Source organism: Eleginops maclovinus, chromosome 13 (genome assembly GCF_036324505.1).
Source record: "Eleginops maclovinus isolate JMC-PN-2008 ecotype Puerto Natales chromosome 13, JC_Emac_rtc_rv5, whole genome shotgun sequence".
Taxonomy (NCBI): Eukaryota; Metazoa; Chordata; class Actinopteri; order Perciformes; family Eleginopidae; genus Eleginops; species Eleginops maclovinus.
The window spans coordinates 1191929-1205670 of record NC_086361.1 but is presented as its reverse complement, the minus strand read 5'-3'; the positions used below and the strand labels follow the sequence as shown (position 1 = coordinate 1205670).

Genomic DNA, 13742 nt, shown 5'->3' with positions numbered 1-13742 from the left:
CTGTCTCTTAACTCACCGAATCTTTGGTCTCACCTCTGATCTCCTCTTTACTATCTCTTCACTCCCGTCTTCCTCTCTTCTTCCCCTCTTTTCCTCTCTAAACTCATCTTCACTATCTCTCCTCCTCTGTTCTCCTCTCCTTCACTCTCCACTTCTGTCTTCTTCTATCAACTCCTCTGTTCTCCTCTCCTTCACTCTCCACTTCTGTCTTCTTCTCTCCACTCCTCTGTTCTCCTCTCCTTCACTCTCCACTGCTGTCTTCCTCTCTTCTTCTCTCCTCCTCCTCTGTTCTCCTCTCCTTCACTCTCCACTGCTGTCTTCCTCTCTTGTTCTCTCAACTCCTCTCTCCTCCTCCTCTCCTCTCCTTTCCGTTTCCGGTGTGAGTGTGAGTGTGAGCGAGCGGTGGTGGGGTGAGTGGCGCGGAGTTTTGAATTGGTTTCTGTCCTTTTTTCGGGTTTTCCCTGGTTTCTCCGTCTGTTCTATGTGCATGGTCAGGTAAGCTTTATTAATATTTTTACTGTGTTGGCCGAGCGATCAGTGGTTGTGTCAGGTAGTTTTCGGGAGGAATGGCGTCCCCCGAGACGCCGCCTCCGTCTATCCGGCAGGGAGTAAGGATAGTCCCGCCAGATAGTAGCGTTACTGTGGAGGAGGTTCTGTTGGCTGTCGGTGAGCAGGTAGGTCATGATAAGCTATCGTTTGCGTCTAGAATGAACAAAGCAGTGGTTGTGTTCCTGAACGAGGAGCCCCGTGTGTATCAGCTGGTAGAGAGCGGAGTGTTTATCAGGGACTTATTCGTGCAGGTCTCCCCGCTGTCAGTTCCCTCCACGCGGATCACCGTGTCCGGTGTTCCGCCGTTCATACCGAACGAGTTGTTAGAGAGCGAGCTCCGTAGGTTTGGCAAGTTTGCCAGTGGATTTAAAACGGTGAGTTTGGGATGTAAGGATCCCAAACTGAAGCACGTACTGTCCCTGAGGCGGCAGGTGTTCATGTTCTTGGACTCGCCGACACAAACACTGGACGTGTCGTTCAGAGTGAAGCACGGTGACGGGTTCTATATGGTGTACGCCAGCTCGGGACAGTTCAAGTGTTTTGAGTGTGGAGATGTGGGACACAAACGCTTTACGTGTCCGCATAGACAGCAGGGGGCGGCTCACTCCGCTGACGCGGCGGGCGGCTCCGCTGAGTCCGCGGTCGGGTCCGCGGCTGGCGGCTCCGGAGTTGGGTCCGCGGCGGGGCCCGCGGCCGGCGGGTCCGCGGCCGGCGGGTCCGGTGCTGGGTCCGCGGCTGGCGGGTCCGGTGCTGGGTCCGCGGCCGGCGGGTCCGGTGCTGGGTCCGCTGCTGGCGGGTCCGCTGCTGGCGCCGCGGGCGCGGATGCGGATCCCGGTGCGGAGGGTGTGGAAGCCGGTGCCACTGGTTCACTTTCTGAGGAGGATCACTTGGATAGGGAGGAACAGAGTCGGCCTGACAAGCAACAGGCTTCTGTGACTGCAGAGAACCTGAGCAGTTCACAGTCTGCAGGCACTGAAGCAGCTTCCACAAGTTTTGTAGGCACAGATCCCACTGTAAACACCAATGAAGAACAGGGTATGTTAAATAGTCAGGCATCCTGTGAAGGAGAGGACATGGAGTATGACTCTGAGTCAGATACAGTATCCATAGGTGAAACTTCGATCAGGAACACAGATCTCTATTCTTTAGAGGAAATAAATCAATTTCTGGATGTAACATTTAAAAAGTCTGTTAGATTAAATGACTACTTCGGTGATACTGAAAAGTTTATCAGATCTGTTGGCGTTCTGCAAAGACTGGTCGGTTTTGACCTCTTGGATGAGAAGAAACGTTTTCGCCTCAAAAAGCATATCACAACTTTGAGGAAAGCAAAAAAAGGCAAAACTGCTAAAAAGATTAAAAAGTAAAATGATCATGTATCACACGGTGGTTTTCTCTTTTCAATTGTTTTCTGTTTTGTTCATCTTATCCGTTTCTTTTTCTCTGACCTCTATGGGGAGCCTCAAGATAGGATCTTTGAACATCAATGGTGGGAGAGACAGACAAAAAAGGGCATTAATTTCTGAAGTCGCTACTCAAAAAAGGGTTGATGTGTTGTTTTTGCAAGAGACACATACTAATCCAGCAGACGAGACAGATTGGGGTTTATGGTGGGATGGTTCGTGCACCTTTAGCCATGGCACCAACCTTAGTGCAGGGGTAGCTGTTCTGCTTAGGAAAAATGTCGATGTAACTGTACTATCATCTAATGAAGTGGTGAAGGGCAGGCTGTTGATTGTAAGGGCAGAAATAGAGGGCTCTGTGGTCTGCTTTGTAAACATATATGCTCCAAATCAAGGCACAGATAGAGTGGTTTTTTTCACCCTGCTAAAAAACGAGGTAAGAAAGTACCATCAGGATCAATTTATCATTGGTGGGGATTTCAACTGCACGCTAGACTTCACTGTAGACAGGACAAGTGAAGAACCTCACCCACAGTCATCTCAGAGCCTTCACAGCATCATCACACACCTGGATCTGTTAGACACATGGAGGGTCAAACATCCACTAACCAGACAATACACATGGGTGAGGGTCGGCAATGGCAGGGTGAGTGCAGCTAGACTGGATAGGATTTACATCTCCAAAAGTCTCAGCTCCAGATTAGTCCACAGCAATATAAGTCCAGTTGGTTTCACTGATCACCACTTTGTCAGTATAGATTTGATCCTTTCACCAGGCGAAAGGGTTAAGTCCTACTGGTCTTTTAACAACAGACTTCTGCAGGACCGTACTTTCTGTCAAAGTTTTGAGCGTTTTTGGCAGCAGTGGAAAACCAGGAAAGCGGATTTTGTTTCTTTGAAGCTGTGGTGGGAAGTTGGGAAGGCCCAAATTCGCGTTTTTTGCCAGCAGTATACCTCCCACTCGACTGCTAATATAAAGGCAGCAGTTCAGGAGCTTGAAATAAGTATTAGGAACATTGAAGAGGGGTTACATAGACATTCGGATCCCACCACGGGTCATCTGCTGCAGGAGAAGAGATTGGAGTTGAGCTTATTCCTGCAGGAGAGAGTAAAGGGAGCTCTTGTTAGGTCTCGTTTCCTCCAGCTAAAGGACATGGATGGCCCAAGCTCTTTCTTTTTTAATCTGGAGAGATCGGTGGCACAGAGGAAACAGATGACCTGCCTTAAGCTTCCTGGAGGCAGAGTGACCACGAGTCCGGGGGAGATGAGGACCCATGCAGTGAGTTTCTACGCTGACCTCTTTGGGGCAGAACAGTGCGGCATGGAGTGCCGCGAGGAGCTCCTGGAGGGGCTTCCTCAGCTCATCCCGGGTGAGAAAGCTGCTCTGGACTCTGAGCTGACCCTGGAGGAGTTGACAGTCGCTGTTAATCAGATGGCATCAGGACGGGCACCGGGAATTGATGGTCTCTCCACTGACTTTTACCAGCGGTTCTGGAATACTCTTGGACCTGATTTGCACAGTGTTTTATTGGAGTGTTTTAGAACAGGATCTCTTCCTGTCTCCTGTCAGCGAGCTGTGCTTTCCCTGCTTCCCAAGAAAGGAGACCTGGCCTTACTTAAAAACTGGAGGCCGGTTGCTCTCCTCTGCACGGACTATAAGGTGCTTTCCAGAGCCTTATCGAACAGACTCAAGGACATCCTGGGAATACTTGTACAGACAGACCAAAGCTATTGTGTTCCTGACAGGAAAATTATGGACAACATTTTCCTAATTCGTGATGTTATTGATGTGTGCAGATCCCAGAATGTGAATTTTGGTATTGTTGCTTTGGACCAGGAGAAAGCCTTTGATAGGGTGGATCACTGTTATTTATTTTCTGCACTCAGGGCTTTTGGCATTGGTGATGGTTTTCTGGCCTGGATTGGTTTATTGTATAATGGTGCTCAATGTATGGTGAAAATGGGGGCAGGGCTGAGTCGGCCAATCCCTGTGCAGCGAGGGATAAGACAGGGTTGTCCTCTCTCCGGTCAACTATATACCCTAGCTATTGAGCCCTTGCTGTGCATGTTGAGAGGTCGGCTCAGTGGTCTCTCATTGCCTGGGTCCTCTGATCTTGATCGTCCACTTACCGTTTCTGCTTACGCAGATGATGTTAATATTTTTGTCTCCAGCCAGGGGGATATTAAATGTTTGCAGGATACCCTGTCCCTGTACGAAAAGGCCTCATCTGCTCGGGTGAACTGGGCAAAGAGTGAGGCTTTGTTGGCGGGACAGTGGAGAGATCAGACAGTGCCCAGTCTGCCTGGAGGTCTTGAGTGGGGGAAGGAGGGCCTGAAGGTGTTGGGAGTATTTTTGGGCACTGAGGGGTTTCAGAACAAGAACTGGGAGGGAGTTAAGGAGAAAGTGTGCGCTCGGTTGTCTAAATGGAAATGGTTGCTACCCCAGTTGTCATATAGGGGAAGAGTTTTGGTTGCAAATAACTTGGTCGCCTCGACTCTTTGGCATAGACTTATTGCTCTGACACCACCGAGAGGCCTGATGGAGGACATTCAGCGAGTCATCCTGGACTTCTTCTGGTCTGGCCGGCACTGGATCCGAGCAGCAGCCCTCTACCTGCCTGTGGCTGAAGGGGGGCAGGGACTCATCAATATCCAGGCAAAAATAGCCTCTTTTAGACTCCAGACTGCACAAAGACTGCTGTACAATTGTGGCCCAAGCTGGTTTGATACAGCTCGTTTGCTGCTGAAGAGAGACGGGCGATTGGGCTACGACAAACAGCTTTTCCTTTTAAAATCTGAGGATGTGGACTTAACTGGACTGACACCTTTTTATAGTTCGGTATTACAGGCATGGCAGATTTTTAAGGCCACACGTACCAAAAATGAGACTCCGGGCATGTGGCTGTTTGAGGAACCTTTGTTTTTTAATACTCTTATACAGACTCAAACACTGCAGTCTGCCAGCCTGCGAGCCTATTTTAGAGAGGCTGGCTGCACCAAACTGGGCCATCTGATGAAGATGACGGCAACATCGGTGGATATCTTGAGACAGAGAAGCAACATCACCTCCATCAGGGTCATCAACAGAGTGGTGGAGGAAGTCTGTGCTGCCCTGCCACAACCCCTGAGGGTTTTTGCACAAGACCACAATGTGTGTGACCAGTGGACCGAAGGGGAGGAGTATAGTTTCCCCTCTCTGTCTGTCACCCCAGTTGTGGGGGAGTGGCAGGAGGGAGGTGGTCAGCTGCTGTCGCTCACAACCCCGCACCTGGAGAAGTTACAGGACGCAGGGAAGAAGGCAATATATCAGATCTGCTGCAAGGTTCTGAGCCTGCGCTCTTTGGCAGGGATGAAGGAGTCGAGGTGGACTGGTTTTTTTGGTCCAGATGTTTCCCCGAAGGGCAGCTGGCGGTCTCTGTACAAGCTGCCCGTTGAAAAACAGACAGCAGACCTCCAGTGGAGGATTGTACATGGAGCAATAGCTACGAACAGATACAGAGCGCACCTGGATCCAGAGTTGGGGGAGGAGTGCATCTTCTGTTCTCAGAACGAGACCCTTGAACACTTATTTATTCAGTGTCCTCGTTTGTCTGCTCTGTTTGAGCTGTTAGAAAGGTGGTTTCGGGGTCTAGGGGAGATTTTTGCTTTTGATTTGTTTATTTTTGGCCCGAAGTACTGTGCAAAAAAGAAGGATGTACACTCATTGGTGAACTTTGTATCTGGCGTTGCTAAGTTGGCCATCTGGCTGACTCGCAGGAACCAGGCCCAGAGTGTTGGCAGTGTGGAGCCAGTGCTGGTCCTGAAGGGTCTGCTGAAGGCCAGACTGAGGGTGGAACATGCGTATTATCGGATGATGGACAATGTGCATGGTTTCGGTCATGTATGGGCTGTTGGGGGGGTTTTGTGCTCTGTGGGGGGGGACGGAGAGCTGAATGTAAGTTTCTGATTGGAGAAACACGTTCTGTGTCTGGTTGACAGGTTTGCTTGTATTTTATTTTTTGTTTTTGTGTGGTTTTTGTTGCTCTTGAATGAAGATGTGATGGTGAGCTGTTGTCTCTTTTGCTATGGTGCAATAAAGGGACTTTAAAAACCAAACCTTCACTCTCCACTGCTGTCTTCCTCTCTTCTTCTCTCAACTCCTCTGTTCTCCTCTCCTTCACTCTCCACTTCTGTCTTCCTCTCTTCTTCCCCTCTTTTCCTCTCTAAACTCATCTTCACTATCTCTCCTCCTCTGTTCTCCTCTCCTTCACTCTCCACTGCTGTCTTCCTCTCTTCTTCTCTCAACTCCTCTGTTCTCCTCTCCTTCACTCTCCACTCCTGTCTTCCTCTCTTCTTCTCTCCTCCTCCTCTGTTCTCCTCTCCTTCACTCTCCACTTCTGTCTTCATCTCTTCTTCTCTCAACTCCTCTGTTCTCCTCTCCTTCACTCTCCACTTCTGTCTTCCTCTCTTCTTCTCTCCTCCTCCTGTTCTCCTCTCCTTCACTCTCCACTGCTGTCTTCCTCTCATCTTCACTATCTCTCCTGCTCTGTTCTCCTCTCCTTCACTCTCCACTTCTGTCTTCATCTCTTCTTCTCTCAACTCCTCTGTTCTCCTCTCCTTCACTCTCCACTGCTGTCTTCCTCTCTTCTTCTCTCCTCCTCCTCTGTTCTCCTCTCCTTCACTCTCCACTTCTGTCTTCATCTCTTCTTCTCTCCTCTCCTCTCCTCTCCTCTCCTCTCCTCTCCTCTCCTCTCCTCTCCTCTCCTCTCCTTTCCGTTTCCGGTGTGAGTGTGAGTGTGAGCGTGCGGAGGTGGGGTGAGTGGCGCGGAGTTTTGAATTGGTTTCTGTCCTTTTTTCGGGTTTTCCCTGGTTTCTCCGTCTGTTCTATGTGCATGGTCAGGTAAGCTTTATTAATATTTTTACTGTGTTGGCCGAGCGATCAGTGGTTGTGTCAGGTAGTTTTCGGGAGGAATGGCGTCCCCCGAGACGCCGCCTCCGTCTATCCGGCAGGGAGTAAGGATAGTCCCGCCGGATAGTAGCGTTACTGTGGAGGAGGTTCTGTTGGCTGTCGGTGAGCAGGTAGGTCATGATAAGTTATCGTTTGCGTCTAGAATGAACAAAGCAGTGGTTGTGTTCCTGAACGAGGAGCCCCGTGTGTATCAGCTGGTAGAGAGCGGAGTGTTTATCAGGGACTTATTCGTGCAGGTCTCCCCGCTGTCATTTCCCTCCACGCGGATCACCGTGTCCGGTGTTCCGCCGTTCATACCGAACGAGTTGTTAGAGAGCGAGCTTCGTAGGTTTGGCAAGTTTGCCAGTGGATTTAAAACGGTGAGTTTGGGATGTAAGGATCCCAAACTGAAGCACGTACTGTCCCTGAGGCGGCAGGTGTTCATGTTCTTGGACTCGCCGACACAAACACTGGACGTGTCGTTCAGAGTGAAGCACGGTGACGGGTTCTATATGGTGTACGCCAGCTCGGGACAGTTCAAGTGTTTTGAGTGTGGAGATGTGGGACACAAACGCTTTACGTGTCCGCATAGACAGCAGGGGGCGGCTCACTCCGCTGACGCGGCGGGCGGCTCCGCTGAGTCCGCGGTCGGGTCCGCGGCTGGCGGCTCCGGAGTTGGGTCCGCGGCGGGGCCCGCGGCCGGGTCCGCGGCCGGCGGGTCCGGTGCTGGGTCCGCGGCTGGCGGGTCCGGTGCTGGGTCCGCTGCTGGCGGGTCCGGTGTTGGCGCCGCGGGCGCGGATGCGGATCCCGGTGCGGAGGGTGTGGAAGCCGGTGCCACTGGTTCACTTTCTGAGGAGGATCACTTGGATAGGGAGGAACAGAGTCGGCCTGACAAGCAACAGGCTTCTGTGACTGCAGAGAACCTGAGCAGTTCACAGTCTGCAGGCACTGAAGCAGCTTCCACAAGTTTTGTAGGCACAGATCCCACTGTAAACACCAATGAAGAACAGGGTATGTTAAATAGTCAGGCATCCTGTGAAGGAGAGGACATGGAGTATGACTCTGAGTCAGATACAGTATCCATAGGTGAAACTTCGATCAGGAACACAGATCTCTATTCTTTAGAGGAAATAAATCAATTTCTGGATGTAACATTTAAAAAGTCTGTTAGATTAAATGACTACTTCGGTGATACTGAAAAGTTTATCAGATCTGTTGGCGTTCTGCAAAGACTGGTCGGTTTTGACCTCTTGGATGAGAAGAAACGTTTTCGCCTCAAAAAGCATATCACAACTTTGAGGAAAGCAAAAAAAGGCAAAACTGCTAAAAAGATTAAAAAGTAAAATGATCATGTATCACACGGTGGTTTTCTCTTTTCAATTGTTTTCTGTTTTGTTCATCTTATCCGTTTCTTTTTCTCTGACCTCTATGGGGAGCCTCAAGATAGGATCTTTGAACATCAATGGTGGGAGAGACAGACAAAAAAGGGCATTAATTTCTGAAGTCGCTACTCAAAAAAGGGTTGATGTGTTGTTTTTGCAAGAGACACATACTAATCCAGCAGACTAGACAGATTGGGGTTTATGGTGGGATGGTTCGTGCACCTTTAGCCATGGCACCAACCTTAGTGCAGGGCTAGCTGTTCTGCTTAGGAAAAATGTCAATGTAACTGTACTATCATCTACTGAAGTGGTGAAGGGCAGGCTGTTGATTGTAAGGGCAGAAATAGAGGGCTCTGTGGTCTGCTTTGTAAACATATGCTCCAAATCAAGGCACAGATAGAGTGGTTTTTTTCACCCTGCTAAAAAACGAGGTAAGAAAGTACCATCAGGATCAATTTATCATTGGTGGGGATTTCAACTGCACGCTAGACTTCACTGTAGACAGGACAAGTGAAGAACCTCACCCACAGTCATCTCAGAGCCTTCACAGCATCATCACACACCTGGATCTGTTAGACACATGGAGGGTCAAACATCCACTAACCAGACAATACACATGGGTGAGGGTCGGCAATGGCAGGGTGAGTGCAGCTAGACTGGATAGGATTTACATCTCCAAAAGTCTCAGCTCCAGATTAGTCCACAGCAATATAAGTCCAGTTGGTTTCACTGATCACCACTTTGTCAGTATAGATTTGATCCTTTCACCAGGCGAAAGGGTTAAGTCCTACTGGTCTTTTAACAACAGACTTCTGCAGGACCGTACTTTCTGTCAAAGTTTTGAGCGTTTTTGGCAGCAGTGGAAAACCAGGAAAGCGGATTTTGTTTCTTTGAAGCTGTGGTGGGAAGTTGGGAAGGCCCAAATTCGCGTTTTTTGCCAGCAGTATACCTCCCACTCGACTGCTAATATAAAGGCAGCAGTTCAGGAGCTTGAAGTAAGTATTAGGAACATTGAAGAGGGGTTACATAGACATTCGGATCCCACCACGGGTCATCTGCTGCAGGAGAAGAGATTGGAGTTGAGCTTATTCCTGCAGGAGAGAGTAAAGGGAGCTCTTGTTAGGTCTCGTTTCCTCCAGCTAAAGGACATGGATGGCCCAAGCTCTTTCTTTTTTAATCTGGAGAGATCGGTGGCACAGAGGAAACAGATGACCTGCCTTAAGCTTCCTGGAGGCAGAGTGACCACCAGTCCGGGGGAGATGAGGACCCATGCAGTGAGTTTCTACGCTGACCTCTTTGGGGCAGAACAGTGCGGCATGGAGTGCCGCGAGGAGCTCCTGGAGGGGCTTCCTCAGCTCATCCCGGGTGAGAAAGCTGCTCTGGACTCTGAGCTGACCCTGGAGGAGTTGACAGTCGCTGTTAATCAGATGGCATCAGGACGGGCACCGGGAATTGATGGTCTCTCCACTGACTTTTACCAGCGGTTCTGGAATACTCTTGGACCTGATTTGCACAGTGTTTTATTGGAGTGTTTTAGAACAGGATCTCTTCCTGTCTCCTGTCAGCGAGCTGTGCTTTCCCTGCTTCCCAAGAAAGGAGACCTGGCCTTACTTAAAAACTGGAGGCCGGTTGCTCTCCTCTGCACGGACTATAAGGTGCTTTCCAGAGCCTTATCGAACAGACTCAAGGACATCCTGGGAATACTTGTACAGACAGACCAAAGCTATTGTGTTCCTGACAGGAAAATTATGGACAACATTTTCCTAATTCGTGATGTTATTGATGTGTGCAGATCCCAGAATGTGAATTTTGGTATTGTTGCTTTGGACCAGGAGAAAGCCTTTGATAGGGTGGATCACTGTTATTTATTTTCTGCACTCAGGGCTTTTGGCATTGGTGATGGTTTTCTGGCCTGGATTGGTTTATTGTATAATGGTGCTCAATGTATGGTGAAAATGGGGGCAGGGCTGAGTCGGCCAATCCCTGTGCAGCAAGGGATAAGACAGGGTTGTCCTCTCTCCGGTCAACTATATACCCTAGCTATTGAGCCCTTGCTGTGCATGTTGAGAGGTCGGCTCAGTGGTCTCTCACTGCCTGGGTCCTCTGATCTTGATCGTCCACTTACCGTTTCTGCTTACGCAGATGATGTTAATATTTTTGTCTCCAGCCAGGGGGATATTAAATGTTTGCAGGATACCCTGTCCCTGTACGAAAAGGCCTCATCTGCTCGGGTGAACTGGGCAAAGAGTGAGGCTTTGTTGGTGGGACAGTGGAGAGATCAGACAGTGCCCAGTCTGCCTGGAGGTCTTGAGTGGGGGAAGGAGGGCCTGAAGGTGTTGGGAGTATTTTTGGGCACTGAGGGGTTTCAGAACAAGAACTGGGAGGGAGTTAAGGAGAAAGTGTGCACTCGGTTGTCTAAATGGAAATGGTTGCTACCCCAGTTGTCATATAGGGGAAGAGTTTTGGTTGCAAATAACTTGGTCGCCTCGACTCTTTGGCATAGACTTATTGCTCTGACACCACCGAGAGGCCTGATGGAGGACATTCAGCGAGTCATCCTGGACTTCTTCTGGTCTGGCCGGCACTGGATCCGAGCAGCAGCCCTCTACCTGCCTGTGGCTGAAGGGGGGCAGGGACTCATCAATATCCAGGCAAAAATAGCCTCTTTTAGACTCCAGACTGCACAAAGACTGCTGTACAATTGTGGCCCAAGCTGGTTTGATACAGCTCGTTTGCTGCTGAAGAGAGCCGGGCGATTGGGCTACGATAAACAGCTTTTCCTTTTAAAATCTGAGGATGTGGACTTAACTGGACTGACACCTTTTTATAGTTCGGTATTACAGGCATGGCAGATTTTTAAGGCCACACGTACCAAAAATGAGACTCCGGGCATGTGGCTGTTTGAGGAACCTTTGTTTTTTAATACTCTTATACAGACTCAAACACTGCAGTCTGCCAGCCTGCGAGCCTATTTTAGAGAGGCTGGCTGCACCAAACTGGGCCATCTGATGAAGATGACGGCAACATCGGTGGATATCTTGAGACAGAGAAGCAACATCACCTCCATCAGGGTCATCAACAGTAGAGACCGACCGATATGGGTTTTTCTAAAGCCGATGCCGATACCGATATTTACCGGTCAGAGTCAGCTGATGGCCGATGTGTCCTGCCGATTTTTTGGGCCGATTTTTAGGGCCGATATGCTATCGTGTTATCCTTAATTGGCATGCTAAAAATCATACTAGTAAGAGGAGGCACGACACTTGTAAACTTCACACGATTTATTGAAAATTGAACATTAAAAAAATCAACATATGAATTAAATATAAAATAACATAAAAAATAATGTAAACAAGTTTCAAGTTTCACAGGCATGTTTTATGCTTCTCAATACTGCCAGTTCAAGAAACGGAGGTTGTCATTGTAGGAAACACAACTGTTCGGCATGTTCGCCCTTGAGGTTGCTCCTCTTCTTGTCATAAATGTTCCCAATCTCACTAAACACCCTCTCGCTGGGAACTGAGGAAGGGGGTGGACAAAGGAATTTTCTTGCTAGTGGTGCAAGAAGGTGTAGACGGGATGCATTTTGCTTCCACCATTCTAGTGGTTTACCAGTCTGTCTATTTATCACTGGCTCCTGGAGGTAGTGCTGCAGCTGGTCAGATATAAGGTGGTCTTCATCACTCTCCTGAGTAGGAGATCCATGAGGTCCCAAGATGTTGGCATACATTTGGTCAATGACACTGGAGGGACCAGGTACTTCCTCAACTTCCACCCTTCTCTGTTTCGAGTGTAGTCCTTCTTCTGCACTTGTGGCCATCTTCAGCTGTTCAGACACAACAGCATGCTCCTCCTTTATCCACCTTTTTGCTTTATCAAGTGTGCCCTCTGAAAAGACATAGCCCTTATAGCGAGGGTCCAGGAGTGTTGCGAGCACTAGACATTGTGTGTCCTCCATCTTTTGGAATCTTCTCTGTAAGCTTTGCAGCATTAACTCCCGCAGAGTTTTGATCCCAATTGTGTTTGGCCCCTCTGTCTGAAGAATCATCTTCAGCACAGCAATGCTCGGAATGACGCAGGAGATGGAAGCCTCTGACTTGCTCACCTCAAGGGTGACTTCCTCCATAGGCTCCAATGTATCAATTAAATTGGAAGCTATGTCCCATTGATCAGGGGATAGAGTGGCAATTTTTCCATACTCTCGAGCGTAGTTGTTCAGAGCTCTCTTCTGCTCCACCATTCTCTGCATCATATGAAGCGTGGAGTTCCAGCGAGTGGGTTCAGACTGGAGGATGCTGTGCTCTGGTAGGCCAAGTTCTTGTTGAATTTTTTTAAGCTTCTGCTTTGCAAGAACAGAGTGGTTGAAATGTTTGGCGATGTTCTTTAATTTGGCATTAATGTCCAGCACTACTCGCTGACTGTTGATGCCATCATTCACCACAAGCTGTATGGTGTGTGCGCTGCAGCTGAGATCAGGTATTTCCGCCAGTCTGAGACCTTTGACCATGTTTGCCCCACTGTCACGGAGAACAAGTACAACCCTGTCATGGCGGATGTCCCAGTGCTCCAGCAGACTGATGAACATGTCACCAATATACTCCCCTGTGTGGGAGCCTAACATTGTTTTTGCATTTAGGAGGACTTGCTTCCTGTCCCAGTTGTGGTCAATGAAATGGCATGTTAGACTCATGAGAGCCTCAGTCCCCAGACCAACAGTCTGTAGTGAAGGACAAAAAAGAGCCAGCCTCCTCTGAAATTAGTGCTTTGACTTTTCTCTCCACTTTTCCAACTATGTCCTCAAGCATGTCGGTGCGGTAGTGCTTCTCCGATTTTAATTTGTACCTGGGCTCCATTGCAGCCACCAGCCTCTGGAATCCAACACATGAAACACAAGCAAATGGCAGATTGTCTGTGGCAATCATTTCTGTTATTAATGTGTCTATTTTCTTTGATCTGGTGTCTGAATTTTGCCATTTCCGATGGGCATCAAACATATCTGTTACGGTTGGCTGATGAGGTTGGGAAGTGGATGTAGACACTGCAGCTGCTGGAGCTTTTTGTTGCTGAGCATCATTGTAAGCCTGGAGATGATGTACTCTCAGGTGATTCCAGAGGTTTGTGGTGTTTTTATGTTTGCTCTTTGCAGATCCCAAGCTCACATGTACCTTACAGAGCTTGCAGATCACCTTACTTGTAGCTGGCTCTGTGTCCGTAAAATGCTGCCATACTGGGTTTTTCTTTTCAGCCATACTGGGATGGTTTTCCTTCTGACATCAGACAACAATTCCTAAACAGAACAAACATTCAAGGTTAGCATTTAAAAGTGCCTTCAATGTTACTATATCACCATATGTTAATGAAAAATAAAATAATTTTATTTAGATTTTATTATCCATAACACATTTATTTTATTCATTATAAATAACATATGTTCTATATACACTATATATTCATGTATATAGTAGAAATATTATGTAGGCT

At 48.6% G+C, this 13742-nt stretch overlaps 1 protein-coding gene across 1 annotated transcript; it reads right to left on the bottom strand.

The window, feature by feature from the left end:
- Positions 1–11679: 11679 nt before the first annotated feature.
- On the bottom strand, positions 11680–13450 carry LOC134875203 (zinc finger BED domain-containing protein 4-like; the record flags this gene model as incomplete). Its single annotated transcript, XM_063899669.1, is given in 2 exon segments — positions 11680–12964; positions 12966–13450. Coding segments are annotated over 2 exon segments (1770 nt in total), but the record flags the coding sequence as incomplete, so codon positions are not given.
- Positions 13451–13742: the final 292 nt, after the last annotated feature.